The sequence below is a fragment of the Narcine bancroftii genome, chromosome 4 (genome assembly GCF_036971445.1).
Source record: "Narcine bancroftii isolate sNarBan1 chromosome 4, sNarBan1.hap1, whole genome shotgun sequence".
Taxonomy (NCBI): Eukaryota; Metazoa; Chordata; class Chondrichthyes; order Torpediniformes; family Narcinidae; genus Narcine; species Narcine bancroftii.
The window spans coordinates 197,367,985-197,395,957 of record NC_091472.1 but is presented as its reverse complement, the minus strand read 5'-3'; the positions used below and the strand labels follow the sequence as shown (position 1 = coordinate 197,395,957).

At 49.6% G+C, this 27,973-nt stretch overlaps 1 protein-coding gene and 1 long non-coding RNA gene across 2 annotated transcripts; one reads left to right on the top strand and one right to left on the bottom strand.

The window, feature by feature from the left end:
* Nucleotides 1–759: 759 nt before the first annotated feature.
* Nucleotides 760–15,496, bottom strand: LOC138761435 (glutathione S-transferase theta-1-like). Its single transcript, XM_069933569.1, has 5 exons — nt 15,314–15,496; nt 12,633–12,720; nt 8,285–8,435; nt 4,120–4,296; nt 760–2,868 (listed from the first exon to the last, which is right to left on the bottom strand). The coding sequence occupies exons 1-5, from the start codon at nt 15,423–15,425 to the stop codon at nt 2,662–2,664; spliced, it is 735 nt and encodes a 244-aa protein (XP_069789670.1). The 5' UTR covers nt 15,426–15,496; the 3' UTR covers nt 760–2,661.
* Nucleotides 11,650–16,798, top strand: LOC138761436 (uncharacterized). Its single transcript, XR_011356322.1, has 2 exons — nt 11,650–14,226; nt 15,904–16,798. It is a non-coding gene; the product is annotated as an uncharacterized lncRNA (long non-coding RNA).
* Nucleotides 16,799–27,973: the final 11,175 nt, after the last annotated feature.

The following is a 27,973-nucleotide window of genomic DNA, read 5'->3' as shown; positions in this document are numbered from 1 at the left end:
CACTAAGCACCGCCATCTTGGGCCCCGACTGCACATCGACGGGATGTGGTCAACATGGATGCATACCTGATTGCCCACCCGATGCACCCCATGCCCTGGAAGGAAGCCGCTACTCACCTCATCTGCTAGGCCAGGGGTTGGGAGAGTCAGACATTGAAGGCCTCTGCGTGATGAGCTGCAGCCTCCAGGGAGAGGACAACCTCTATTGTCCTGGTAAGTGAGGCAATGTTTTCCTCCAGCAACTTGTCGGGCCCTTCTCGAGCTCAGCCCTCGCACGCAGGCGTCTCAGATCAGCCGCTCCACTTCCCCTTCAGTCACCCAGGTCTCGGCCAGGCATGGGTGGGTTAGCTCACACAGGACACCCAGAAAGGCATCTGCCATCTCACCTGGCTGCTGGGTCCTGATGCTGAACAGGTATCAGGTGAAGGCCACGTTTGTCAGGGGTTTGTACACGCTCTCCAGGATGGTCATCACAGGTTCATAGTCCGTGCAGTCCTTGATGGCCTGGAAAGCTCTTGGGCCCAGTTTGGTGCTGAGCACCATGAGCCATTTCTGGTTGGTGTTGATCACCTCAGCCTGTGTTAGGATGATCACCTCAATCGCATGCTTCCAGATCTTGAAACGTGCCTCGGCTTCCAGTGTTGAGGGTTGATCTCCAGACTCCCGATCGTTGGAAATTTCTCCATGGTCTTTCTTTAAAATTTTACTGGAATAAACTGCGGTGTGTTAGGTAGCAGCAAGCAAGCACAAAACTCAAAAGACTGTACAACAGGCTTTATTCCAGTGAAAGTCTGAACACCAGTTCATGTCTTGGTGGTTCCCCGTGTGATTGGCTCAGGATGGGCCAGCTCAGGTTTATATTCAGATCGGCTGATTGACAGCTGGCCAGTTGGAGTCAGCCCCTTAGGTGGTCTATTGAGATCAGCTGATTGACAGGTCTTCCTGCATGTACAGGGATCGCCCCTACAGGAGGTTGGTGATCGTATCACCACAGCCCTCCCTCACATCCACCTATTACTTCCTGCCTGTGGCCCTGTGCTCCTGCCCCTCACACCACCCCACCACCATTTTATTCAGGTGCCTGTCTACATTTTGCTCATCCCTTGATGAAGGGCTCAAGCCCAAAATGTTGGATATGTATCATTAGCTTTGCTATTTAAAGTACACTGCTTGACCTGCTGAGTTTCTCCAGCATCGTGTCTTCACTCTGTGATCACCCAGCCTCTCCGATATAGAGATCACAACAGGAGCACCAAATGCTGTCGATGACTCCCTGCAGATTCCCAAGTGAAACGTTGCTTCATTCGGAGGGACGTTTGAGGGCCCCGATGGCGGGTGAGGAAGGAGGGCGCAAGTAATAGGTACTAGGGAGTGTCGAGTGATTGGTGAGAGTGGACGAGGGAGCGGCAGAGGGAACGGTCCCTACAGAAAGCGGAGACGGCATGAGAGTGCCAGTTTCACTCAGGCGAATGCAATTTTAAACCCATTCGTCCCAGAACCATCTTTGAGCTGCATGTTTAACCCTGAGTGACCCTCGACCAATCTGCACGGGGTTCCGGCAGAACTTTCTGCTCGACCTCACCATCTAGATGAAGGGTATGAAAAGCAGCTCTCCGCTGTTGCCCCCAACCAAGCCATGCATTCATCTGGTGTGTGAGGTTCAAATGGATGCCACTTTCCAACTTTTTTTTGTTGATTCAGCCAGTAGATTTTTCAGCAGAAAGAGATTTGACAGCTATTGGACTAATATCAGGCACACTTTGTTGGCAATGCTTGGGACAGTTTACTCATTGAAGGATCCAACATTCAGACATTGTGCTGCCTGGGAGTATATTGCTTTACAGCCCTTGCCACTCCTCAGCTCCTGGCCAGATGGAGGAACTGGTACAAGAACAGAATTATTTTTATATTATTGTTGTAAGTTGGTTATAATATGAATGTTTGCTCTACGATGCTGCCACAAACAGCAAATTTCATGACTTGTTCATGATAATAGATTCTGAACTATAGCCCGAAAAGCTGACAGTTGTGGCACCATCCACCACAGACAACGCACGAAGAAGACTATGTTGCTAAACGTTGATTCCCAAAATTTCTGAGGCCTGTGACACAGATGGGGCAACCTGATGGGCAAAACAGAGGGAAACAGAACACTGTCATCACTGCATGGTAGGCCTGTGCAGTGAGACAGGTGTCTGTGGGCCTGTGCGCTCAGGGGTGAGCGTCGACTGTGCGTGGGGTTGTGCATGAGGACATGTGCACAGTCAGGGGTGCTCATGTGTGGGTCTGTGCACACATGGGTGTGTATACATGTGTGCACAGACAAGCGTGGGGGGGGGAACTGCACAGATGGTAAAAAATAATAGTGCACAAAGTTGGGCAGTGTCTGTAGGTCATTGATTATTCAGGAATCTGATGGCAGTGGGGAAGAAGCTGTTCTTGTACCAGTTCCTCCATCTGGCCAGAAGCTGAGGAATACTGCATGTAGAAGGGAATGTGCACACACAGGAGAGTTTGTGAGTGAACTGTGCACAGAGAGGTGTGTGTGGGACTGTGCAATTGGCTGTGTTTGTGAAAAAAGACTGTCCATCACTGGGTGGGTCTGGGTGACGAGAGCGCGCGCACGCGAGTGAGCGCGCGCGAGAGAGAAATGCTGCCTATTCACTTTTCCCCTTTCTGGATAATCTTCACCAGGCCTTCTAGTGCGGCGGGCTGGTTCTGCGAGATCCACTTCAACTTCTGCTGTGCGTTCATGACGGACTCATGCACCTCGTCAAACAAATCTTTCCCGAGCGCAGTCTTCACCCGTTCACGCCAAGCTGTGAGGGTGACACGTCCCTCCAAAGGGTCACAGCCTGCACCCAGGGGCTATGGGAGTGAGGGGAGAGGGTCTCAGTGAAGAGGTGCTTTCTTATTCCCCCCGTTCCCCCCGATTGCCTGCTGGAACATTCTGTCCCTCATGCTGGATTGTAGCGTGGAGCCTGGACCCTTTCTGCGGAGTCTGACCCAGTGCTTGCCCAGTACCTTGTCCCCTCCCCCTCCCCTGCCCCCTCCCCTGTCCCCTCCCCCTCCCCCTCCCCTGTCCCCTCCCCCTCCCCTGTCCCCTCCCCCTCCCCTGTCCCCCTCCCCTCCTCTCCCCCTCCCCTCCTCTCCCCCTCCCCTCCCCTCCCCTCCCCCTCCCCTCCCCTCCCCTCCCCCTCCCCCTCTCCCCCTCCCCTCCTCTTCTCTCCCCCTCCCCTCCTCTTCTCTCCCCTCCCCTCCTCTTCTCTCCCCCTCCCCTTCTCTTCTCTCCCCCTCCCCTTCTCTTCTCTCCCCCTCCCCTTCTCTTCTCTCCCCCTCCCCTTCTCTTCTCTCCCCCTCCCCTTCTCTTCTCTCCCCCTCCCCTTCTCTTCTCTCCCCCTCCCCTTCTCTTCTCTCCCCCTCCCCTTCTCTTCTCTCCCCCTCCCCTTCTCTTCTCTCCCCCTCCCCTTCTCTTCTCTCCCCTTCCCCCTCCCCCATACCTATGCTCAGATGGAGTATCACTGAGGCCAACCTTGTCAACAGACTGAATATTCACCATGTGTCTTCTCTGGAAGTATGAATAGGGAATGATGACCTTCAGCACATCTTACAGGCCATTCAGCCTGCTGCTGGTCCTCCCGAACCCTCTGCAGAATGTAACGAGAGCAACCTTGCTGGTGACCGGGAAAGGCCATGACCACTCAAGGTGCAATGGTAGACAACGTGAATCCACACACACCCACTTGTCCACTTCTGCATCTTCTGGGGGTGGGGGGGTCATTGAGGTCAATGGGCGCTGACCTGGGTTCCAAGGAGGCAGAGGGTCCGACCATCTCTGGCCCCTGTGTTAACACAGTATCCACCAGCAGGAACAGGGTGGAGGCCAATGGAGCAGGGCCTTCCCACTGGCTGGGGGAGGGAAGGAATGCCCTAGCCTGAAAGGAAGGTCTTCACCAGGGGTTAACCAACTATGGCGGCTTCTACTCTGGAGGGGAGGGGTGAGAAACAATACCCTCAAGGGAAAGCAGATGGTGAGAGTGGGATTAGAACAACTAGTAAGGAGATAGCATGAGTGAAGGGCTGAACAGCCTCCTCTGATGTTAACCTTCTGGTACCCACCTGCATCAGCTCCACAATAGCCACCACATCCGCCAGGGAGATCTCGGCTCCAGCGAGGTAGAGCTGGTCCCGCAGGAATTTCTGGTCAAACTGGTCCAGGCTTTGGTTCAATGCGTCCTCTGCTTCCCTTAACCTGGCCTCGGGTTCCAGGAAACCAGGGACAAACGGCACCAGGGCCTGCAGACACAGCATACCACAGCATGTGTGCAGATGGGAGAGGTAGGAGTGGAGAGCTGGCCTCCCGGCACAGACCACAACCTGGGACATGCACGGAGCGAGTGACCTCACACATTCCAGGCCGCAGGAGGGAGGTAAAAATGATGCTTTCTACTGAGGGGGTGCAGATAGGGTTCACCAGATTAATCCCTGGGATGGCAGGAACAACACTGGAATTGGGAGCGATCACTGTCGGAGTGGGCTGAGTCAGTGATAAGGCTTTGGTGAGAACAGGCTTTGGCGAGAACAGGTAAAGGGCCACCCTTTTCAAGGAACAAAAAGGATTCAGAAAAAGGCACAGGTAAGGGCAGGTTTTAGATATATTTTTTCCTCTCATCATAAGCCAGGGGAATCTTCCTCTTGTCGAATGTGGGTCATCAGGGAAGCCAGCAATAACCCTGATGACTTCATCTGCGAGAAGTGCATCCAGCTCCAGACAAACCAAGTTAAGGAATTGGAACTGGAGTTGGATGAACTCCAGATCATTTGGGAGGCAGAAGGGGTGATAGACAGGAGTTACAGGGACACTATCACACCTAGGAGGCAGGAGGAGGATAGATGGGTGACAGTCAGGAGAGGGAAAAGTAACAGGCAGGCAGGGTACCATTAATGGCTGTTTCCCTCAATAACAAGGTAGACCATTTTGGATACTTTTGTGGGGGAATGAGGTAACCTACCAGGGACAAGCCTTGCCAATCAGGTCTCTGGCGCAGAGAAGGGAGGAGAAGAGATGAGCTTAAGTTAAGGGGACAGATAAGAGGCTCTTTGGAAGAGATTGAGTATCACTGATGGTAGGTTTCCTCCCTGGTGCCAGGGTCTGGGATATCTCAGATCGAGTTCACGGCATTCTCAAGAAGGAGGGTGAGCAGCCAGATGTTGTGGTCCACGTAGGGACCAATGATGTGGGTAGGAAGGGTAATGAGATCCTGCAAGGAGAGTTCAGGGAGTTAGGTGCCAAGCGTGGTTCTCAATCTTTATCTTCCCACTCACATACCACCTTAAACTATCCCTTACTAATCACAGAACACCGATGGCATAAGGAATACTTAAAGTGATGTGTGAGTGGAAAGAAAAAGGTTGAGAACCACTGTGCTATGTTGAAGGACAGGACCTCCACGGTTGTGATCTCAGGTTTGCTACCCATGCCACGTGCTAGTGAGGTTAAAAATAGGATAATGCAACTTAACATGTAGCTAAAGATGGTGCAGGAGGGAGGGCTTCAGGTTTCCAGATTGTTGGGCTCTTCCAGGGAAGGTGGGATCTGTTCCCATGGGACAGTTTGCACCTGAACTGGAAGGAGACTGATATCCTTGCAGGAAGGTTTGCTGTGCTGCTCTGGTGTGTTTAAACTAGATTTACAGAGGGGTGGGCACCAGAGTGGCAAAGTAGATAGACTAGTGGTCCAGGGAAAAGATTATGTGAAAATGGCATGCTCCGTTGAGAGGTCAATGGGGTGTACATGGTGGAAATGTTCTCCAGTACATCAAAGACATGACCTTAGTGTACAGAATTATGACATTGTGGCCATTGTGAAACTTTGATGGAGGAGGGGCAGGACTGGCAGTTCAATGTTCTGGACTTCTGTGGCTTTAGAAGTGATAGAACTTGGGGGATGAAATGGGGAGGAGTGGGATTGTTTGTCAGGGAAAATATCACAGCTGAGTTCAGGCAGGACAGACCAGAGGGCTCATCTACTGAGGCCACATGGGTGGAGTGGAGGAACGGGAAAGGCATGACCACACTCATGGGCTTGTATTATAGACCACCTAATAGTCAGCAAGAATTGGAGGAGTAAATCAGTAGAGAGACAGCTGCAGAAAACAAGGTTGTTATAGTAGGAGATTTTAATTTTCTTATTGACTGGGACTCCCATACTGTAAAAGTGCTGGATGGCTTGGAGTTTGTCAAATGTGTTGAGGAAAATTTTCTAAATCAATATACAGAGGTACCAACTAGAGAGACTGAGATTATGGAACCCATACAGATTAAAGAGGAGGAAGTGCTTGCTGTCTTAAAGTGAATACAGGAGCCATGGGTGAGGTGCCAGAGGATTAGAGGGTTGTTTAATAAAGGCTCCAAAAGTAACCCCAGAAATTATAGGCCGGTGAGTCTGACGTCAGCAGTAGGTAAATTATTAGAATAAATTCTAAGAGATTGGATATACAATTATTTTGATATCCAGAAGTTGATTAGGGGTAGTCAACATGTCTTTGTGTGTAGTAGCTTGTGTTCAAGGAGGTTACCAGGAAAGTTGATGGAAAGGCTGTGGATGCTGTTTACATGGACTTTAGTAAGGCCTTTGACAAGGTCCCACATGGGAGGTTAGTCAGGAAGGTTCAGACACTCAGTGAGGTAGTAAACTGGATTCGACATTAGCTATATGGGAGAAGCTAGAGAGTAATGGTGGATGATTGCTTCTCAGACTGGAGGCCTCTGACTAGTGATGTGCCTCAAGGATCAGGCATCAAGGGTCCATTGTTGTTTGTCATCTATATCAATGATCTGGATGATAATGTGGTAAATTAGATCAGCAAGTTTGCAGAAGACACAAAGATTGGAGACATTGTGGACCGTGAGGAAAGCTTTAAAAGCTTTCAGAGAGATCTGGACCAAAAGGAAAACTTGGCTGAAAATGGCAGATGGAATTTAATGCAGACAAGTGTGAGATGTTGCATTTCAGACGGACATACATGGTGAATGCTAGGGCACTGAGAGATCTGGGAATACAGATACATAATTCTCTGAAAGTGGTGTCACAGGTGGATAGGGCTGTAAAGAGAGCTTTTGGCACATTGGCCTTCATAAATCAAAGCATTGAGTATAGGAGCTGGGATGTTATGGTAAAGTTGTATAAGACATTGGCGAGGCCCAATTTGGGGTACTGTGTGCCGTTTTTGGATGCCAAACTACAGGAAAGATATCAATAAGATAGAAAGAGTGCAGAGAAGATTTACTAGGATGTTGCCTGGACTTCAGGAACTGAGTCACAGGGAAAGGTTAAACAGGTTAGGACTTTATTCCCTGGAATGTAGAAGAATGAGGGGAGATTTGATAGAGGTATTTAAAATTATGAGGGGGATAAATGCAAGTAGGCCGTTTCCACTGAGGATATGTGAGATAAAAACAAGAGGACATTTGTTAAGGGTGAAAGGGGTACATGAGGGGGAACTTCAAGAGTGGTAGGAGTATGGATCGAGCTGTCAGATGAAGTGGTGAGGGCAGGATCTATTTTAACATTTAATAAGAAGTTAGACAGGTAGATGGATGGGAGGGGTATGGAGGGCTATGGACTGGGTGCAGGTCAGTGGGACAAGGCAGAATAGTATGGCACACACTAGAAGGGTTGAAGGGCCTGTTTCTCTGCTGTAATGTTCTATCATTCTTCAGTGGGCTATGGACCAAATGAGGTGTGCAGCTTGGCCAGCATGGATGAATTGGGCTGAAGGGCCTGTTTCCATGGCCTGTAATTTGTGACTATAAATTGGGTGCCCTTAGAAGGGCAGTGGATTCAAGTCCCACAGCACTGCGGAGTACTCCAGGTCAAAGTGTGGGGAAATCTGACCTGTGATGCCAGTGCCATTGATAGATCACTCCCCTTCTGGCCCAGAGACACTGGAAAAGGGAAGGAGTGTAGGCAGGATTCGGAGCCAGGAGTTCTGTCCTGGGAAGCATAACACACCCTACGGTCCTTAGGCTGCAGAAAACAAGCATGACCTTGAACAGAGAGTGAGGGGGGGGTGGTGAGGGAAGGTGTGGGGATGTTGGTGGGGAAGTGCTGGTAGGGATGTTGGGGGGGGAAGGGTGTGAAGTAGGGGAGGGGTTGTGGGGGAAGTGCTTGTCGGGGAGGGGGTGAAGTGGGGAAAAATGAGAGGTTGGGGAGGGACTGGTAGAGGTGTAGAGAGGGAGGGGTGAAGTGGGTGGGGATGTGAGGCAGGGATTCATAGCTGACCTTCAGCAGGAAGAGCTTGGAAGCCTGGGGTCGCAGAGCTGTGTGCTGCCAGGACAGATATTCATCCACCCTCGCCCTATACTGCAGGTCGGTCGGGTACCAGTGTGCAGGAGTGTGGAAACTCTCCGCCAGATATGTCAGGATGGCTGCACTGTGGGACAGGTGTGGAGAGTTACTCCCAGAAGCTTGCACTGACTCCCAACCCTCCACCCCACCCCGAGACCCTCCCTAAGCTCAGATCACCACCACAAGCTTTTACAACCCTGAGAGATCTCTGAGAAACCTTGAGATCAGACTCCTCTGAAAGACCCCATGAGCTCCAATCCTCTTAAGATCCCCCGTGACCCCCTCTGAGCTCAGACCCTACCGAGATCCCCCTGAAAGACCTCCTGAAAGGTCCTCCTTGAGGGAGCCCTCCTGAGCTCAGACCACCTTGAGACCCTCCACATGAGGCCTACCCCATTCATACCCCACCCCCGAGCTCCGACCACCTGAGAAACTCCCCTGAACTCAATTCTTCATCCCCTCCATGAAAAAAGATCTCCCCCAAGGATCAGTGCTGTCAGAGAGAGTGAACGCATACTGGGAGATCATTTCATTGAGCACCTTTGTTCTCTCTGCTGCAATAACAGGGACCTACTACCAATGACCAACCATTTTAATTCCACACCCCATTCCCCCACCGACATGTCTGCCCATGACATCAGGCACTGTCACACCAATTGGAGAAACAACACCTTATATTCTGGCCTGGGCACTATCCAAGCAGACAGCATTAACATTGACTTCTCCACAGAACCATAGAGCATTACAGCACAGAAAACAGGCCCTTTGGCCCTTCTAGTCTATGCCAAACTATTATTCCTAGTCCTACTGACCTGCACCCATCCCATCTCCTTCCGTTCCTCTCCCATCCATATTAACGTTAAAATTTTTTAGCTGGCAGCTCATTCTACACTCCCTCCACTCTGTGTGAAGAAATTTCCCTTAAATGTTCCCCCTAAATGCCTCCTCTTTCACCCTTAACCCAGGTCCTCTGGCTTGTATCTCAACTAACCTCAGTGGAAAAAGCCAACCAACTCTGTCTATACCCATCATAATTATTTTTGTCTCTGTTAAACCCCTAAGAGTCTCTCTCTCTCTCCAGCTCCCCACCCCATTCCTTGCAGAGAGTTACACCCTCCCCCACCCAGTCACTTCTCAGCTTCTTTCTCATTTCCCCTCCCACCTGTTTACCTTCCCTGCACCCTTTTATTTCAGGCACTTGCCCATCTTTCCAGATTCCCGAAGAAGGGCTCAGGCCTGAAATGCCAACTGCCTTTTGTTTCCTACCAATGCTGCATGACCTGCTGAGTTCCTCCAGCTCTGTGTGTGGTGCTTGTACAGAATGCAGCATCACCACCAAACAACAATAATTTGGTTTTGCAAGTTTTGTACCACTGCCAGCACTCTCTCTGGACTCTAGTCAGAAGCCCTATGCAGGGCCCTCCCTGAATATTATTCCTGAAACCCAATCAAGCATTCAGTGTGGTAGCAAGAATGGGGGCTTGCAAACAGGTTATAATGACAGCCCAAGCCACCTTTCCACTCCGCTCTTCCAATTTTGGTTACCACTGGGAGAGTGCAGAACCAAGCTGGGCAAGCCTAGTTGGTGGTCTTAAAATGGATTTGCTTTTACACTCCTCCTTCTCTCTCCATGGATGCTGCCTGACCACTGAGTGTTTTGGTTTTAGATTTCTCGTGCCTGCAGTATTTGGCTCCAGCAGCCACTCACTTCCCTGTCTCTTCTCCCATCCCGAGGCATCTTGCGTGATGTCCTGCTCCCCCCTCTGAAGACATTTCTGCCTGCCCATTGTGTACAACTTTGATCGTCCCCATTTCCCATTCTGCCCCTGCGTCTAGATTGGGCAACAGGTTTTTCCCCAAGTCCTCAGGCTCCTGAATTCCCAGAACAGATGAGGATAGAGTACCATTAACTTCCACTATATATGTTTTAATATTTCAATGTGTTGAACTTCTACTCTAATTTATATTTATGTAAATTTGCTCCATGATCTTTACCATGAGAGCATGGTATGAACAATAAGTAAAGGTGACTTGACCTGAGGTGTTGAGCAAACCCCTCTTCTGCAGCCACATGTCTTTCCTCAGCAAAGGTCTCCGGTTCCAACTAATTCCACTGAAATTCCTCCCTCTCACTTTCCATCTGCAAGTATGTTTAAACCCTCTGATGCTCCCCTCACATCCTGAGGCCCTTGGGCAAGGCCATGTGGGCACAGGGGTGATCTTGACCCTCCCCATGACCCCATCTCAAAGAAATCTGGCAGCGCATTAAACCCTTCTGCTGTCATCTTTACCTCTGCGCTCGAGGCTCCCTCCAAGACCACGGATCCTTCCTCCATCCCCAGAACCCCTCCTTCCACCCCTGTACCGCTCCTGATGCACTCACCACTAACTCATCGGCATTGGCCACCCTAGTCCCCCCCACCTCTCGGTTGCCTCCGTCTGCATGGCTCTGCTCACGAAGGATCAGCCCACCATCCTGACCAAACCTCCTGGCGATTATAGAGGCTGAATGACATCTCTCCCCGACCGCTGTCTCCCAGTCCACTTCCTCTAGATATATTCCCGTCACAGCTCCTGGTGACACCGTCTTCCCTCCCCTTGCTGCTACCCTCCTGTTGAGTTCCACAGGCAGGAGCAGACCCATTGTCCAGCCTGCTTTTGCCCTCCTCCACCCTTATGGCTAGACAAAGGACATGCAGTAGATGTTGTATATTTGGACTTTCAGAAGGACTTTGACAAGGTGCCACACATGAGGGTGCTTTACAAGATGTGAGCCCATGGAATTACAGGAAAGATACTTGGATGGGTTGGTCATGAAGTGGGAATAAAGGGACCCTATTCTGGTTGACTACCAGTTTCCAGTGGTGTTCCGGAGGCGTTTGTGTTGGGCCCACTTCTTTTAATGTTAATGACTTGGATTGCGGAATAAATGGTTTTTGTGGCTAAGTTTGCAGATGATATAATTAAAGGTGCAGGTAGTGAGGAGGAAACAGCGCAGCAGTTAGTATAATGATCTTCCAGCGCCAGCAGCCTGTATTCAAATCCGATGCAGTCTCGAGGGAATTTGTACGCTCTCCCCGCTTGTGAGTTTTCCCCAGGGGCTCTGGTTTCCCCCCACCCTTCAAAACGTACGGGGGTTGCAGGTTAATTCAATGAAATTGGGCGGAATGGGCCCATGGGCTGGTAGGGCCTGTTACCCTGCTGTGTATGTCTGAGGAAAAAAAATGGAGAGACTGCAGGGAGTCTTGGATAGGTTAAAAGAATGGGTAAAGAGGTGGCAAATGAAGTACAATGTGGGAAAGTGTACGGACATGCACTTTGGTGGAGAGGATAAAAGGGCAGATGATTATTTGGATGGGGAGAACAGTCAAGATTCAGGGACTTGGGAGTCCTTGTGCAGGATGCACTAAAGGTTGACCCAGTTGAATTGATGGTTAAGAAGGCAAATGGAGCATTGGCATTCATATCGAGAGGAATAGAATCTGAGAGCAGGGGTGTGATGTTGAGGGTTTATAGGCCACTGGGGAGGCCTCACTTGGGAGTACTGAGAGGGGCTTTGGACTCCTCATTTAAGAAAGGATGGGGTGAGTAGACATGGCAAAGTTGTTTCCCATGGTAGGGGAGTTGAGGACAGGAGGACACAACTTCAGGATTGAAGGGCGCCCATTTAAAACAGAGATGTGGAGGAATTTCTTTACCCAAAGAGCAGTGAACCTCCAGAATTTGCTTTCATGGGTGGCTGTGGAGGCCAAGTCATTGGGTGTATTTAAGGCAGAGATTGATAGGTATCTGAATAGCCAGGATATCAGACTTGCTAATCGTGCCATGTACATTTTTATCTATATCATTGATGCAGATGGCAAACAGCACTGAACCCTGTGGCACATTAAAAATCACAGGCTTCCAGTCTGAGAAACAGCCTTCCACCATCTCTCTCTGCTTCCTGCCATGAAGTCAATTTTCCATCCATTCCTCTATCTTTACCTTGGACCCCATGTGATGCAAGCTTACAGAGGAGCAGCCTACCACGTGGAACCATATTGAACACCTTGCTGAATTCCATATCTACAACGTCTTCTTGGTCACCCCTTTACAACACCCAATGAGATTTGTGAGTCACGACCTCCCTCTTACAAAACTGTGCTGATTAGCCCCTCTCCCAAGACCCCACTCTGATGTCCTGCTGTCACCTCTCCCCAGCCCTTGCCACCCACCCCCCCCCCCCCCACTCCGGTATCTGGAGGATGGTCACGAACATCAGGGATCCAGCCAAAGGACCTACCTCTCCGTCAGCACAAAGTCTCCCTCCTTCAACACCGGCACTTTTCCCAAGGGGTTGATCTTCTGGAATTCCTCGGAGTACTGCTCTCCTGGATGAAAACACAGGCAAAGGTGGCCGTCTTGGTGGCAGACCTCAGATTCTCCATGGCTTGGCTCTCTGCCTTTGTGCCACGTGCGTTCGCAGCCCCTCCCCTCCTCGGCCTGGTGAATGCCCAGTGAAGAATCCTGGTGTGCACTGCGCAAGTTGTCCCCACAACAGGGAGAGCAGCTGGGACTCTAGAATGTCTCATGAGGCCTTTTTATGCTGAAACCCCTCATTATAGCCAGTTCGTGTTTTAAAGAAGGGCGAATCTATCTTTTATGGTGATGATCTATAATGTGGATCCTGTGGTGCCTTTCTGCAGAGCTGAGTTGAGAGGGGCTTCCAGAGCTGAAGGAGGGCAGGGCAAGTGGTGCAGAAGCACCGGCTGCCACCGTGACATCAAGCACAGAAGAGCAGGGAAGAGTGCATCCAGTCTTTGGACTCGGGCAGATTTCCTGTGCAACCGAATAGCCTCTATTAACCATATGGGTTTTTTTTAAATTTGCGCTCCTGGGTTACGGGCTGATGATGTCATTGCTACGTCATCAGCACTCCCCTTTGGAGCCACATTCCTTTCACGGAGGTGGAGCAACTTCATTCCATCTGAGCCTACCCCCTCCCCCCCCCCCCAGGCAGATGCAATGAGTTCGACCAGTCAGTCCTCCTTCGTACATTTTATAGAGGTAAGTGAAGCGATTTAAGATATAATCGCATCCCCCCCCCCCCCCCACTATAAAAGGCCCTGTGAAAACCAGAGGAGATGGCTCTTCACCACACCATCTTGGAGGTTCAGCTCTCAGATTCTCTAGGTTCAGGCTTCTCAGTGCCCACATCCTCAAGAGCCCTCTCACGTCAGGCCAGAAGGTGAGGAATCATTGGTATCCTGAATACTGAAAAGAATTGCGCCAGCCCTTGACGCATTGTTAATCACAGGAGCTAGCTGGCCAGTCCTCCCTCTGAAATAAATAACATTGAAGTGCCTAAAACTCTTGCAATGTGCCAGAGGAACTAGGAGGATCAACCATTTGGCCCATCAAGCCTGCTTTGCTAATCTAGCTGTGGACTCAGCTCCACCTTCCTGCCGTTTGCCATAATACTTAATTCCCTGAGAATGCAAAAATCTATCGAACTGTCTTAAATGCTTTCAATGCTTCCTTGGGCAGCGAATTCCACAGATTCACCACCCTCTGGGGAAAGCAGTACCTCCTCATCTCTACCCCAAATCTACTCACCCGTATCTTGAGGGTATGTCCCCTAGTTCTGGTCTCATCTTCCAGGGGAAACAACTTCGATGTTATCTATTCCTTTCATAATTTTATCTCTCTCTGTAAGATTCCCCCTCCATTCTTCCAAACTCCAGTAACCATGGTCTCAGACAACACAATCTCTCCTCATAAACAAACCCCCCTCATCTGGAATGAACATGGTGAATGATCTCTGCACCAGCTCCAATGATGGTCTATCTCAAGTTCAGAACCAGAACACCACGGCAAACTCACAACTGGCAGCAAAGGTGAGCATGCTGGTTAACGCAATGCCCTGACGGTGCCAGCAATCCAGGTTTGAATCCCCCACTGTCTGTAATGAGTTTGTACCTTCTCCCCGTGACCTACATGAACTTTCCCCAGGCGCTATGGTTTCCTCCCATGAGTGGTTAGTAGGTTAATTGGTCACGGGTGTATTTGGGTGATGCAGACTTGTGGTCCCCCCTCTCCCTCCTGCCCCCCCTCTCCCTCCTGCCCCCCCTCTCCCTCCTGCCCCCCCTCTCCCTCCTGCCCCCCCTCTCCCTCCTGCCCCCCCTCTCCCTCCTGCCCCCCCTCTCCCTCCTGCCCCCCCTCTCCCTCCTGCCCCCCCTCTCCCTCCTGCCCCCCCTCTCCCTCCTGCCCCCCCCTCTCCCTCCTGCCCCCCCTCTCCCTCCTGCCCCCCCTCTCCCTCCTGCCCCCCCTCTCCCTCCTGCCCCCCCTCTCCCTCCTGCCCCCCCCTCCCTCCTGCCCCCCCCTCCCTCCTGCCCCCCCCTCCCTCCTGCCCCCCCCTCCCTCCTGCCCCCCCTCTCCCTCCTGCCCCCCCTCTCCCTCCTGCCCCCCCTCTCCCTCCTGCCCCCCTCTCCCTCCTGCCCCCCCTCTCCCTCCTGCCCCCCCTCTCCCTCCTGCCCCCCCTCTCCCTCCTGCCCCCCCTCTCCCTCCTGCCCCCCCTCTCCCTCCTGCCCCCCCTCTCCCTCCTGCCCCCCCTCTCCCTCCTGCCCCCCCTCTCCCTCCTGCCCCCCCTCTCCCTCCTGCCCCCCTCTCCCTCCTGCCCCCCCTCTCCCTCCTGCCCCCCCTCTCCCTCCTGCCCCCCCTCTCCCTCCTGCCCCCCCTCTCTCCTGCCCCCCCTCTCCCTCCTGCCCCCCCTCTCCCTCCTGCCCCCCCTCTCTCCTGCCCCCCCTCTCTCTCTCTCTCTCTCTCCTGCCCCCCCTCACTCTCTCCCCCTTACTCTCTCTCCTGCCCCCCTCACTCTCTCCCCCTCACTCTCTCCCCCTCTCCCTCTCTCCCCCCCCTCAAACTCCCCACCATCCCAGGATTTCCAGCCTGGAGTTTGGTCGTGATGAAATCACTGCCCCTTACCCTCAAACAGCTGCACCACTTTGAACTCAAACGGAATGTTGTTCTTCTTGAGGAAGATGTAGACAGAGCGGCAGGGCTGAGAGATCAGGTCGCCGTAAAGCTGCAAAGCCATGGTATCTTCCTGAGAGCACTCCCTGAAACCGCACCTGACGACAGGCTCTGGTCACAAGCTCCTCCCACACCTGATCATGTAACGCCCCTGGAAACGGGGAGGAGTAATCGCAAGAGAGTGATCAGGTGATGTTTCCTCAGTGGGAGGGATTACTCATATCAGGGTAATACCGCAATTCCCCTGCGTAATGTGGACGGAGATACTGATACAATGAAGGTTCCATTCTTACCAATAAAGAATGACATAAACAATGAATGATTTAAAAATATTTTGGCATTTTAACCCTTTATCACATATCATGAGTTTCTGAACACATCTTAGAAACACCTTTTAAGTACCTTTAAACACATTTTTACCCTTAGTATTTTCACCTCATTACAGACCATTAATTTACTGTTTTTTTAGACGTCACACACTCCCCTCCAAAATAAGTCGTCCCAACATTCCCAATTAAACATTTTTCTCTTTTGGTTTTCAGTCTCTCATGATGTTGACATGATAAGGCTCCAGCGATAACATCACCGTCCCTGGCGCTGGTTGGGACGTTCTTGGTGCCAACAATGGTTCCTCCTCCTCTTCTTCTTCTGCGTTCCCCGCCGGTGCGAGGTCCCGCACGGACACCGAGTCCTGTCTTCCGTCAGGGTACTCCACGAAAGCATACTGTGGGGTTACGTGCAGCAGGTCCCCCTTTCCGACAATTGGATCAGTCTTTTGCGTCCTTCTGTGAGAGATGGGAAAATTGACCTAAAATTATGAACATGGAAGAAACTGAAGTTCATCAGTAAAATGGCTGTAACCAGTTCAAACAGGATAAGTTTGGGGCTTAGGATGCAGGAAAGCAGAGTCAGCACGATTAACATAAGAATCTTCTATCCTTTGTGACAAGACCATAGGACTAAGATAAGGAATGGTAAGGTACAATAGAATGTAGGAAGTTGAGGTAGTCTGGATCAGATAAGGGTCTCCTAGCCCTGGACAGAAGTACCAAGTCATACATTTCTAATTAGCTAACCATACACAGATTTATACATATGAAATTAGCCAACCCTAGATAGAATGAGTCAACTCTGCATATCAAGAGACTGTAGCCCAGAGAATCAGGAAGGTGTGAATAAGGACAATGACATGAAGGGACACCGACAGGATACCCCCCCCTGGTTCTCCAAGTATACTGAAATTGCACGTAGGCAGGCAGGATTGCCTAATGCCAAACCTCTCCAGCAGGAGGCAGAAGAATGTAAGGGGGAGGGTATTCCTACACTGAAATCAACTGTATAAAAGTTGGGTGAGCCCCAGTGTGTGTGTGTATTCCCAGGGTAAGGGGAAGCACCCAACTTTGCATTGTTGTAGTAATAAATGTTCTTTGTTCTCAATTTTTGTCTCGAGCAATTTCTTTAAAGGTACTTTAATTCCTAACAAATGGGGGCTCGTCCGGGATCACACTCCCTCCACTGACAGAGTACCCCGACGACGAGAGTAGGTGCACCCCGGCTGATTCAGCTGGACTCACGGGCGACGGGTGGCTGGTCAGTGGAAGAAGCGAGTGATATCCGAGAAGAGGCATTGAGAACAAACGGCGGAAGGACGCGCGCTAGAGCAGTACTGCCAGAACTCGGTAAGAGTATTTTACTTGTTCCTAAGTATGGGAATAGCGGGCAGTAGAGATGAGAGTCCTGACACAGGACGTGACCACCAGATAGCTACGTACAGCCCGCTTGGGATGATGTTATCTGAGTGGGGCACAGGAAAGACCCGCGGTAAAGACAAACTGACGACGGTCAGGTATTGTTGTAATGAATGGGTGGGATACCCGGTTAAAGGGAGCTCCGTGTACTGGCCAAAATTCGGATCCGAGAATGAATGGATGTGTGAAGCTTTGAACTTATGGTTCTATCAAAACCAGCCAGACAATGTTGAGAGCAGGGAATATGCAGCCTGCTGGCTCAAGGGATCCATTGAACAGCTGGTTTTGAATGAGAAAGAATCCAGGGATAAGAGAGAGGAGGAACCTCTTGTCCCTGAATCACAGGGTTGGGATGTGTTACATTCCCTCCCTCCACCCTATGTTCCTCCTATGCCGGCTCCTATCTTTCCTTCCCCTCCTATGACCTACCCTTCTGCACCTTCCCCACCTCCCCCACCACTAGAGAAGAGAGAAGAGAGCAGGAGTGGTATGATAACTTGCTCACAAAGCACTCGATTACCACCTCTGTTGGCAGGAGAGAGAGGTAACTTTAATTCAGAACAGCGTGAGACTCTTCAGGAAGAAAGGGCAGAACCCTTTGATTCATTTCCCAGGGAGCAGGAACCCAGACCTAATAAGCCAGAAACCAATTGGATGAGACCACTGCGGGAAGTTCCCATGAGAGAGGGTCTCGGTTTTGTAAATGTGCCCCTGACCAGTACTGAAGTGTGTAACTTTAAGAAAGAACTGACCTCCCTGATAGAAGATCCCCAGGGATGTGCCGAACAGTTAGACCAATTTTTGGGACCAAATATATATACAATATGGGGGTCTCGACATAGAATCCCCAGCAGGGGAACAATTGGTACTAACAGGTTTTGTTACCAACTCAGCCCCAGACATTAAGAGAAAATTACAAAAGACAGAAAATTGGCATGAGCAGGGAATAACCCAGCTTCTACAGATCACACAAAAAGCATTTGTCCAGACATCTGAGGATAAGCAGAAAGCAAAGGCTAACATTTTGATGCAAGCAGTTAAAGGAATAGTAGATGAGTAACATGAAAAAAAAAAGGCAGGGACTGTGTGCCAGCTCCTGAATGTTGGGAGAAGTGCAGGGAGTGGGAGAGTAGAGACCAGAGATAATTTCATAAATCACGACTTCCCACTTCAGTCACTGACCAATATTGATTAAAATTCATGCTAAAATTTAAATGTCATAAATGATCGTTTTTCAATACTGAAGAATTAGCGAATTTAACTACCAGTTAATTCCAATTTATGAAATAAATTGTATTCAAATGTGATTTTGCACAGGGACTACCTGAGAATAGTGATGTTATAACATTTGCAGGGAGAAATGTTTGCGCAAATAGGGTGAGTTCTATACATCTTAACTTTAAGTGTATGTGAGATAAAGAAAGGATCTGATGTGTAAAGTGGCTGGATCAGCCAGTTGAAGGGTACTTTAATTCCTAACACTTCCATGATTCCAAATGAGCACTGGCGCTGGCGCGCTCATCCAGCTTGGCAGCACTGTGCCCAATGTCGATTTCCTTGGAAAAGAGAACAGGCGGTCATGGGGGGTCATGCTAACAGCCATGATAACAGCGACTGTATCGCGCACAAAGCGTCTGACATGACTTCTTGCCACCTTGATACTGGGAGGCCTTTTGATTTTAACATCAAGAGGACCGTCCTCCAGATGGTGCCATTTTCCCTCTCTACTTGCCCATTACCTCTGGAGTTGCATCTTATGGTGCAGCTAGTTGCAATCCCCCTCTCCAGGAAATACTGCTGTACCTTCGCACTCATAAATGCCACCCCCCCCCCACCCCCGTCAGTGTGTATGTAATTTGGGTAACCGCACACACTAAATATGGGTTGTAGGCAATTGATAACTGAGACTGCAGACACAACAGAGCAGGGAATGGCAAAAGGGAAGCTTGAAACTCGTCTATCACATTCAAAAAATAGAGATTCCTGTTTGTGGATGGGAGCGGCCCTTTAAAATCGAGGCTGAGGTGGTGAATGGCTGGGTGGCTTTTATGAGGTTGGCCTGGGCCAGGCAGTAGAACTGTGGCTTACACTCCGCACAGATGTGACAGCTCTGGGTAATTGACCTTATCTCTCCCACAAAGAACTGGTAGTTGCGCGTCCTTATAAAATGGAACATCTTTGTAACTCCCGGGTGGCCTAGCTCATCGAGGAGGCTCTGGAGCTGATTGCTGGTGGCACAGGTGCCTCTTCACAGCGCATCCGGGGGCTTGTTAAGTTTCTCTGGCCTGTATTGGATGTTGTAATCGTATGTTGACAGCTCAATTCTCCAGCGCAACATCTTGTCATTCTTAATTTTCCCTCTGTTCTGATTACCGAATATGAATGCCATAGATTTTTGATCCATGATGAGGATAAAATGTTTCCCAGCCAGATAGTACCTCCAGTGTCACTAAAGCTAAAAATCCACCCCACCACCTTCTCGATCATCTTCGCCACCAAGGACCAGACTATCAATACACTCGGGCGCTGCTCGGCCAATCTGAGTGTGGGGGGGGGGGGAAAGACATACACTGGGTTCAGGCTCCTGCACCCAAACTCTGCACCCCAGTCCTCCTGGGCTTAGATTTCCAATGCCTCCTGCAGTGTGTCACCCTTGCCTTCGGGGGGGCCACTATCTCCACTCACGCTCCACAGCGCGCCGTCCAAACAGCGGCCTTTCCACACTGCGCATCACCCCTCCAAAGTCCTAGTGGTCAAAGGGAGAAGCAAGCCGAGGATGGTCATGGACCATCAAATGATACACCCAGCTAGATGCCTACCCCTTACCAAGGATAGCCAACATGGTCAACGAGATAGCCGGTTACCGGATCTTCTCTGCAATTGACTTGAAGTTGGCCTATCACCAACTCCCCATCCACCCGTGAGACAAGCCCTATACTGCCTTCGAGGTGGACGGGCGCCTGTACCAGTTCCGCCAAGTTTTGTTTTGGATCACGAATGGGGTCTCCGTCTTCCAGCAGGAGATGGATCGAATGGTAGACCAGCACAAGCTGAAGGCGACTTTCCCATACCTGAATAATGTCATCATCTGCAGCCACGACCAGCAGGATCATGATGCCAACCTGGAGAAATTACTCCGGACGGTCGAGGAGCTGAACCTTACTTACAACAGAGAGAAATGTGTGTTCAGCACCACCCGCCTCGCCATCCTGGGTACATCATGGCACATGGTGTCGTCGGCCTAGATCCAGAATGGACGCGTTTGTTAATGGAGCTGTTCCTCCCCCCCAAACTCAAAGCCCTCCGCAGGTGCCTTGGCTTATTCTCTTATTACTCACAGTGGTTTCCCTGCTTCTCGGACAAGGTCCGCCCACTGGCCCAGGCCACAACATTCCCGCTCCCACCCGAGGCGCAGGCGGCCTTCACGTGCATCAGGCAGGATATTGCAGACACCACAATGCATGCCGTGGACGAAAACTTCCCCTTCCAGGTGGAGAGCAGTGCCTCCGATGTGGCCCTCACCGCTAATCTCAACCAATGGGGGTACCCAGTCACCTTCTTCTCCAGGACCCTCCACGGCTCTGAGCTAGGGCACTTCGCCATTGAAAAGGAGGCCCAGGCAATCATGGAAGCAGTCCACCACTGGTGCCACTACCTGGCCGGCAGGAGGGTCACCCTCCTCACCGACCAGCGGGCAGTGGCGTTCATGTTCAAAACCACCCACAGGGGCAAGATTAAGAATGATAAGATCTTGCGCTGGAGAGTCGAGCTGGCAACATAGTTACGACATCCAGTATCGTCCTGGGAAGTTTAACGACTCCCCTGACGCCCTCTCCCTGACCAGCGCATCACTCCATGATGACCAGCTGCAGGCACTGCATGAGTCCCTCTGCCACCTGGGCGTCACCCACTTATACCATTTTATCAAGTCCCAGAACCTACCGTACACCGTCAGGGATGTCAGGACCATGACCGAGGCGTGTCAGGTCTGTGCAGAATGGAAACCTCACTTTTTCTGCCCATCCCAGGCTCATGTCGTGAATGCCACTCGGCCCTTCGACCGCCTCACCATGGACTTCAAGGGGCCCCTGACTTCCACAAATCGCAACGTCTATTTCCTCATGGTTGTAGACGAGTATTCCTGCTTCCCTTTCGCCATCCCTTGCCCAGACATCTCCACAGCCACCATCATCAGGGCACTGACACAGATCTTCACCATCATCATCTACCCCGCATTTATCCACAGCGACTGGGAGTCTAGCTTCATGAGTGAGGAACTGCGCCAGTACCTGACATAAAGGGGCATCGTGACTAATCGCACGACTAGTTACAACCCAAGAGGTAATGGGCAAGTGGAATGCGAGAACGGGGTGATCTTGAAGGCAGTTCTTCTGGCCCTTAAGTCAAAGGGGTGGTCCGTAGAATACTGGCAGGACGCTCTTCCTGAGGTGCTCCATGCCATTTGGTCACTTCTGTGTACGGCTACCAATGAGACCACTCACGAACGCCTGTTTTCATTCCCCAGGAGATTGGCGACAGGAACATCTCTCCCAGCATGGCTCGCATCCCTGGGACTGGTGCTCCTGTGTAGACACATACGAGCAGACAAGGCTGAACTCCTAGTCGAGCAGTGTTTCTCCAACAAGCGAACCATAACTATGCCAGCATTAGGAAGGACACCGTCTCAACCAGGGACCTGGCACTGGCAGGAGCACCCACCACAGCACAGCATCCTCCAGCCCAGGACCCCCACCGGCCCGACACAAACCCCCGACAGCTATAGGGCACTCAAGACCCCTTGGGCACCAAGGACTTGCTACAACTGTGGGGGACTTAATCCCGGCCCCCCTGGCTACTCCTCTGCACTGCACCACGCCAGCCACCCCACACCCTCATTGACCAGTGACCAGGAGCCAGGCCTGCGATGGTCGCAGAGACACTGATGGCTGCCGGACCGTCTTAATCTGTAAATACTGTGTATATGTTTTGGGCTTTACTGCAACTCCCCCACCCCCACCCGCCCCATCCTGGGGGTTAATGTGGTGGTACACCTGTGACCTACTGCAGGGGGAAACCTCTGTACCTGCCGAAGAGCATGGGGATAAGTCAACACCAGGCCAGCTGTCAATCAGCCGACCTGAATAGACCAAGCCCCACCTGGTCGGGTGTCAATCACCCTCCAGGATATAAGCCTGAGCCGGCCCTTCGAAGTCACTCTCAGAGTTTACAGCAGCGCAATCTCACAGCTGGCTCTGTTGAGGTTTACGTTGAATAAAGCCTGTTGTAGTCTTTTGGTTTTGTATGTTTGCACATCCCCCAACTGCTGCCAGGAACAGCCATTTTGGACCATTGTCGGGAGAGGACGAATAAGAGTAGACAACGCTAGCTACACTTCATCTAAATCAGGTGAGTCCACACAGTTTGGCAGACGCCACAGCACAATGGTCATCCGTCTTGGCAGTGTCTCTCTCTCTATGTGTGTGTGGCCACTGATAGGGCGGCTCCTCAGGTTCGGCAGCAGCACTGGATGAAGGAGAGGCACGTGGTGAGTGCTCTATTCCCTCCCCAGGCAGGTTTTCAGCAGGCGCATCGAGCTTCTCCAGCTGCCCCCCCCCCCCTCTCCTGTAGACGGTGCTGGTGGTTCAACAGGAGCTGGTGTTTCAACTCGCTCTTCTCCTGGTGGGTTCCTGCATTCAAGTTCCGTCTCTGATTCACCCAGTATCTCATTCTGCTGGTGCTGTGGGGATCTGGACTGGCTCATACTGAAGCCCATACCCATCCTCGTCATCGGATTCCTGTATTTGAAATGCAGGTTGGTGTCTTTTTCACTGTTTCCCTTTGTCATTCTTAGCTAAAGGTAAGTGAACCCAGGGCATCAGCAAGTTTCTATGCAGGACTCTGAAGCATCCCTTACTCTTTTCTGGTCTCACTTCATAAATTGGCAGGTCAGGGCCCTCTTGTCTCACTACTATGTGAACTGTGTCTTCCCTATAGTTCCGGAGTTTACCAGATCTTCCTCAGGGTGTTAAGATTTTAGTGAAGACTGTTACGAGCCCAGAGGACACATAAACCCAGCAGCAATAAATATTCACCAAAACAAATGGTTGCTTAAACAAAAGTTGCTTAAACAAAAGTTGCTTAAACAAAAGTTGCTTTTAATTATCTTTCAACATGAAAACAGAATCACACTTTAACTTAACTAACCTAACTTAACCCCCTTCTAATTCTAAGCGCACGTGCATTAAATGTGTATGTAAGTTCAGAAAAGTTCCTTGGTTCACAGTCCAATCTCACTTCTCATTCACTGGTTGCAGGCAATTCTTATACTGTGCACAGAATTTAACATTTATAAAGTTCACCAGGCTTTGGTGCTTGAAAGGTAAATGGTTACCACTCAGGAATGTTCTTGTCGGTCTTCAGAGAGAAATTTGTTGTACGCTGTACACCCACAACTGATTCCTTTTCTATCAGCCACTTCAATGTCTTTCTGACGAAACTTGCCCCTTCAGATGATAACTCTTTCTTTCAGGTCACCACAGAGTTCCTTTCTGTTTCCCTTATTCCAAGTGAAATATTAGACGGCCAGTCTTCTCCTCTTGCATGAACCAGAAGGGCTTTGACTAGGCTGTCTTACAACTGAGCTTTCCATAAAGCCTGCCAACTTGTCCTGTTCAGTCCCAGCTACTTCTGTTGGCTGTAACACTGTACAAGTGATCTGTGTATGTTTCTCTCTCTCTTTCCCTCTGACTCTCTCTGAGAGAAAGTCTGTTTGACTCCCTCTGCTTGAAAAACCACATGACCCTCTCAGAACAGCAAGTTCTCTTCCAGACAGCAACGGCTCTGACATGCTCTTTTATCTGTTGCCTTTTGTAAACAACAATCCATTCATGGTCTCTTGAGCACTCTTCAAAGCTCTTGCAAAAGCTTTGGAGCCAATACATCTACCATGGGGCAGAGCTCCAGTATTTTAAATAAGATCATTTTAAAGTGTTTACATGTGGCCCAACCTTTCCTAATTTATCTCCCAAAAAGATACATATCTATCTATCTATCTATCTATTTATTTATCTATCTATCTATCTATCTATTTATTTATTTATTTATTTATTTACTCTGTCACAGTACTAATTTGTTTCTCATCAAAATTCTGAAGAGTGAATATTATAGATAGTTCTTTCTCAATAGTGGAATAGTTCCTTTGATGAACATTGATTTTTTTTGAAAAGTAGGCAACTGGATGGTCAATTTTATTATGTTTTTGTAATAAAACTGCACCTGTTGCTTCCTCACTAGCATCCACTGCTAAAGAAAATGGTCTGTCAAAATCAGGAGATTTTAACACAGGGCAATGGCATAGCATCCCTTTAAATTTTCAAAAACTGCCTGACAATCTTTAGTCCACACAAATTTCTCCCCTTTCTTCAAAAGATTGGTTAAAGGAAGAGCAACCTCAGCAAAATTTCCTGTAATATCCTACCATTCCTAAAAACCTTCTCACTGATTTCTTGGGAATAAGTAACTTTCTTGGGAATAAGTAACTCAGAAATTGCATTCACCTTTGCTTGAATAGGTGCAACTTTTCCATGGCCCAAAGTATGTTACAATGGCATTTGCAAATTGACTTTTTGCTAAATTAATAGTTAAGTTTGCTTTGGATAATCTTGCAAACAATTTGTCCAATTCCCTTAGATGTTCTTCCCATGTGTCACTTTTTGTGACCAAGTCATCAATATAAGCATCTGAATGTGTTAACCCTTGGATTACGGAATTAATCATCCTTTGGAATTTTGCAGGGGCATTTTTCATGCCAAAAGGTAACACATTATACTCATATTAAAGTTACAAAAGCCAAAATATTCTTTCCTCTCTCAGTTAAATGCACACACCGATAACCCTTCAACAAATCCAACTTAGTAAGAAATTAAGCTTTCCAAATTTGATCAATGCAGTCATCTATTCTCGGAATAGGATAAGCATCCTGTAATCTGTACAGAACCTAACAGTTCCATCTGGTTTCGGTACCAGAATACAAGGAGAACTCCAATCTGAGTTCGAAGGTCTAATAATATCATTTTTCAACATATATTCCACCTCCTGATCCATGATTTTATTCTTCTGAATGTCTATTCTATATGGGTGCTGTTTTATGGGACTTGCTTCTCCCACATCTACGCCATGATAAATCACTGATGACCTTTTTGGAACTGATCCTATTCCTAGGTTTCTAAATTTAGAGTCGTCACTTTCCTGACAAGGTTTTGTTTTCCTGACAAGGTTAGCAGAGCTTTACCCGCCTGCCGCCCCTGAACTAAAATCTATTTTGTTTGTTGAGACGGTCACACCACAAGCCAACCAACGTGGTTGAGTAGACCTGGACAACGTTCAATGGCTGGAAACGCCATTCAGATCTGATCTGTAACTGCTTTGAATCTGCGAGGAAGTGGCGGTGTACTCCCGTGAAGCCCCGTTCTCTTGTGGCCAGTCCTATGCAGTTTTTTCTGGATGGGTGAATGTGGCAAGACGAGGATGTGACTGCTGATGGGGAGCTGGCCCATCCCCCAACTGGTGACTCGTTCCCTGGTAACTCCTTCCCTTGTGACCCTGGAATAAAGGTTGACCTCCCTCTCCTTGAGCACTTGGAATCAGGCCAGCTACTCGTCTGAAGTGTAATAAAGCCTTTCGTTCCTCACTCTACACCTTTGGAGTCATTGACAGAGCCTATCACTGGACAAGAAGGAATAGCTTGCTGTGTTATGGTAAGAGCAAGCTATTCTAGACATGGAAAGCAATTTGAAAGTACGGTAATGGCAGAAGGAGTTTTTTTTAAAGCCACAAATATGTCAAGAGATTGCAGCAGTTGAGTAGAGATGTCAAAGTAGGAGATTTTAATTTTTCAGATATTAACTGGGTAAGGGGAGGTGCAAAGTTTTAGATGGGATGGGATTTGTCAGGAAAGTTTCCTCTGGCAATATATAGAGGGGTTTCCACAGGAGAGAACAACACTTGATCTGGTCTTGGAAAGTTGGGAAGTGCTTGTGTTGGTTCTGTTTGGTTGAAGAGAGTTATAGTGAGAGAGAGAGAGAGAGAGAGAGAGAGAGAGAGAGACAAGGCAAGGCCACAAGTTCAAATCCGGAATTGGGGCAAGGCCGGCTTTGAGAGAATGACCTCGTTAATTGGTTTCAAGGGCAAGACGAAGATATAGGGCAACTATCATCAGTTGGGATTGAGTTTATACTGGAGGCATTTTGGAAGTGGAGGAGAAAGCTCCAAAAGGAAATCAAATGGGCAAAAGGGGACCAGGAAGGAGCTCTGGCAGATAACGGTGACGGTAATTGCCAAAGAGTTTATAATGGGGAAAAAAAGCATTAACCAGAGGGAAAATTATCCTCTCATGAATCAAAGTTTCCTAGACTGTGTGGAGCCAGGGGAGGTGGACCTGAATGATTTTTACTATGGAGAAAGACAAGGGGACTGGGGACCATGGGGTAATCCATGGGCACCCCTTGACAATTGTCAGTATTACAGCTGTGAGGGTGCTGAAGGTGGAAACATTTCCTGGGTCCGAATAACATATACTTCGGAGTCCATGGGAAGCCACAGCAGAAATTGCGGATATCCTGGTTGAGATTTCTGAGTTTGTCATTTTGAGGATTGGTTGAGGTCCGAAAAAACTGGGCAAGAACCCAGAGAAGATGCAGGGAAGGATCTTGGGAACTACAGGCCAGTGAGGCTGACATCATTGGTGGTCCGGTTACTGGAGTATTCTGAGGGAGAAGATGTGCATGCTGATTTGACCATAAGCCCAAAGGATAAAGAGGCAGAGTCGGGCCATTTGGCCCATTGACTTCTCTGCCATTCCTTCGTGAGCTCCCACACAGCTCCAAAGGCTTCTCCCCATAACCTTTGATACCCTGATTATACTGATACCTATCAACATTACATCCCTGCTCTTGTATTCTATTCCTCTAGAAATGAACGCCAAATTTGTGTTCACCTTCTTCACCACCGACCCAACCTGCAGGGCATCCTGCACGAGGCCTCCCAGGTCCCTTTCAGCTTGAATTTTGAATTTTCTCCCCAGCCAAATAATAGTCTGCCCTTTTATTCCTTCCACCGAAGTGCACGGCCATACATGTTCCTACAGCTTTCATTTGCCACTTTGCCCATTCTCCTCATCTGTCCCAGTCCCTCTGCAGCCTCTCCATATCCTCCTCACAACTTTTTCCTTCCACCATTCAAATCATTAACACACAAAATAAAAAGTCCAGTTTATTGTCATCTGATTGCACAAGTACAACCCAAAGAAACAGCATTCCCATGTCCAAAACGCGCAGACACACAACCAGACGTAACACACATACAGACAAACAATGCACATGCAGGACAGGTGTTCACATACTCAGATAAATACATATTGACTCGTGAATAGGACCGCCTCAGAGTCTCAAAAAGTGGCCCCACACTGGCCCCCAGCGTAACACCCTTGGTAACTGGCAGCCAACCAGAATAGGAGCCCTTTCTCCCTACTCTCTGATTCCTGTCGATCAGCCAGTGGTTTACCCCATGCCAGTATCTTTCCTGATTCATGAGTCTCTGCGCAGAAGGCTGCCCGAGGAGGTAGCGGAGGCAGGCGTGATTGGAACTTGGAAGAGAAACATGGCAGGATACATGGATAGGCTGGGTTTGGAGGGCTGTGGCCAAAACCCCAAGAGGGTGGGACATGCGTGAGTGAGACATCTGGGTCGGCGAGGGTGAGCTTGGATGAGGACCTGCTTTCATGCTGTTTGACTCGATGAGCCAGGGAGAAAAAAAATCTTTCTCCATTAAGGCAAACTCAACCACATGTGACAGTGCCTTCTGAAAT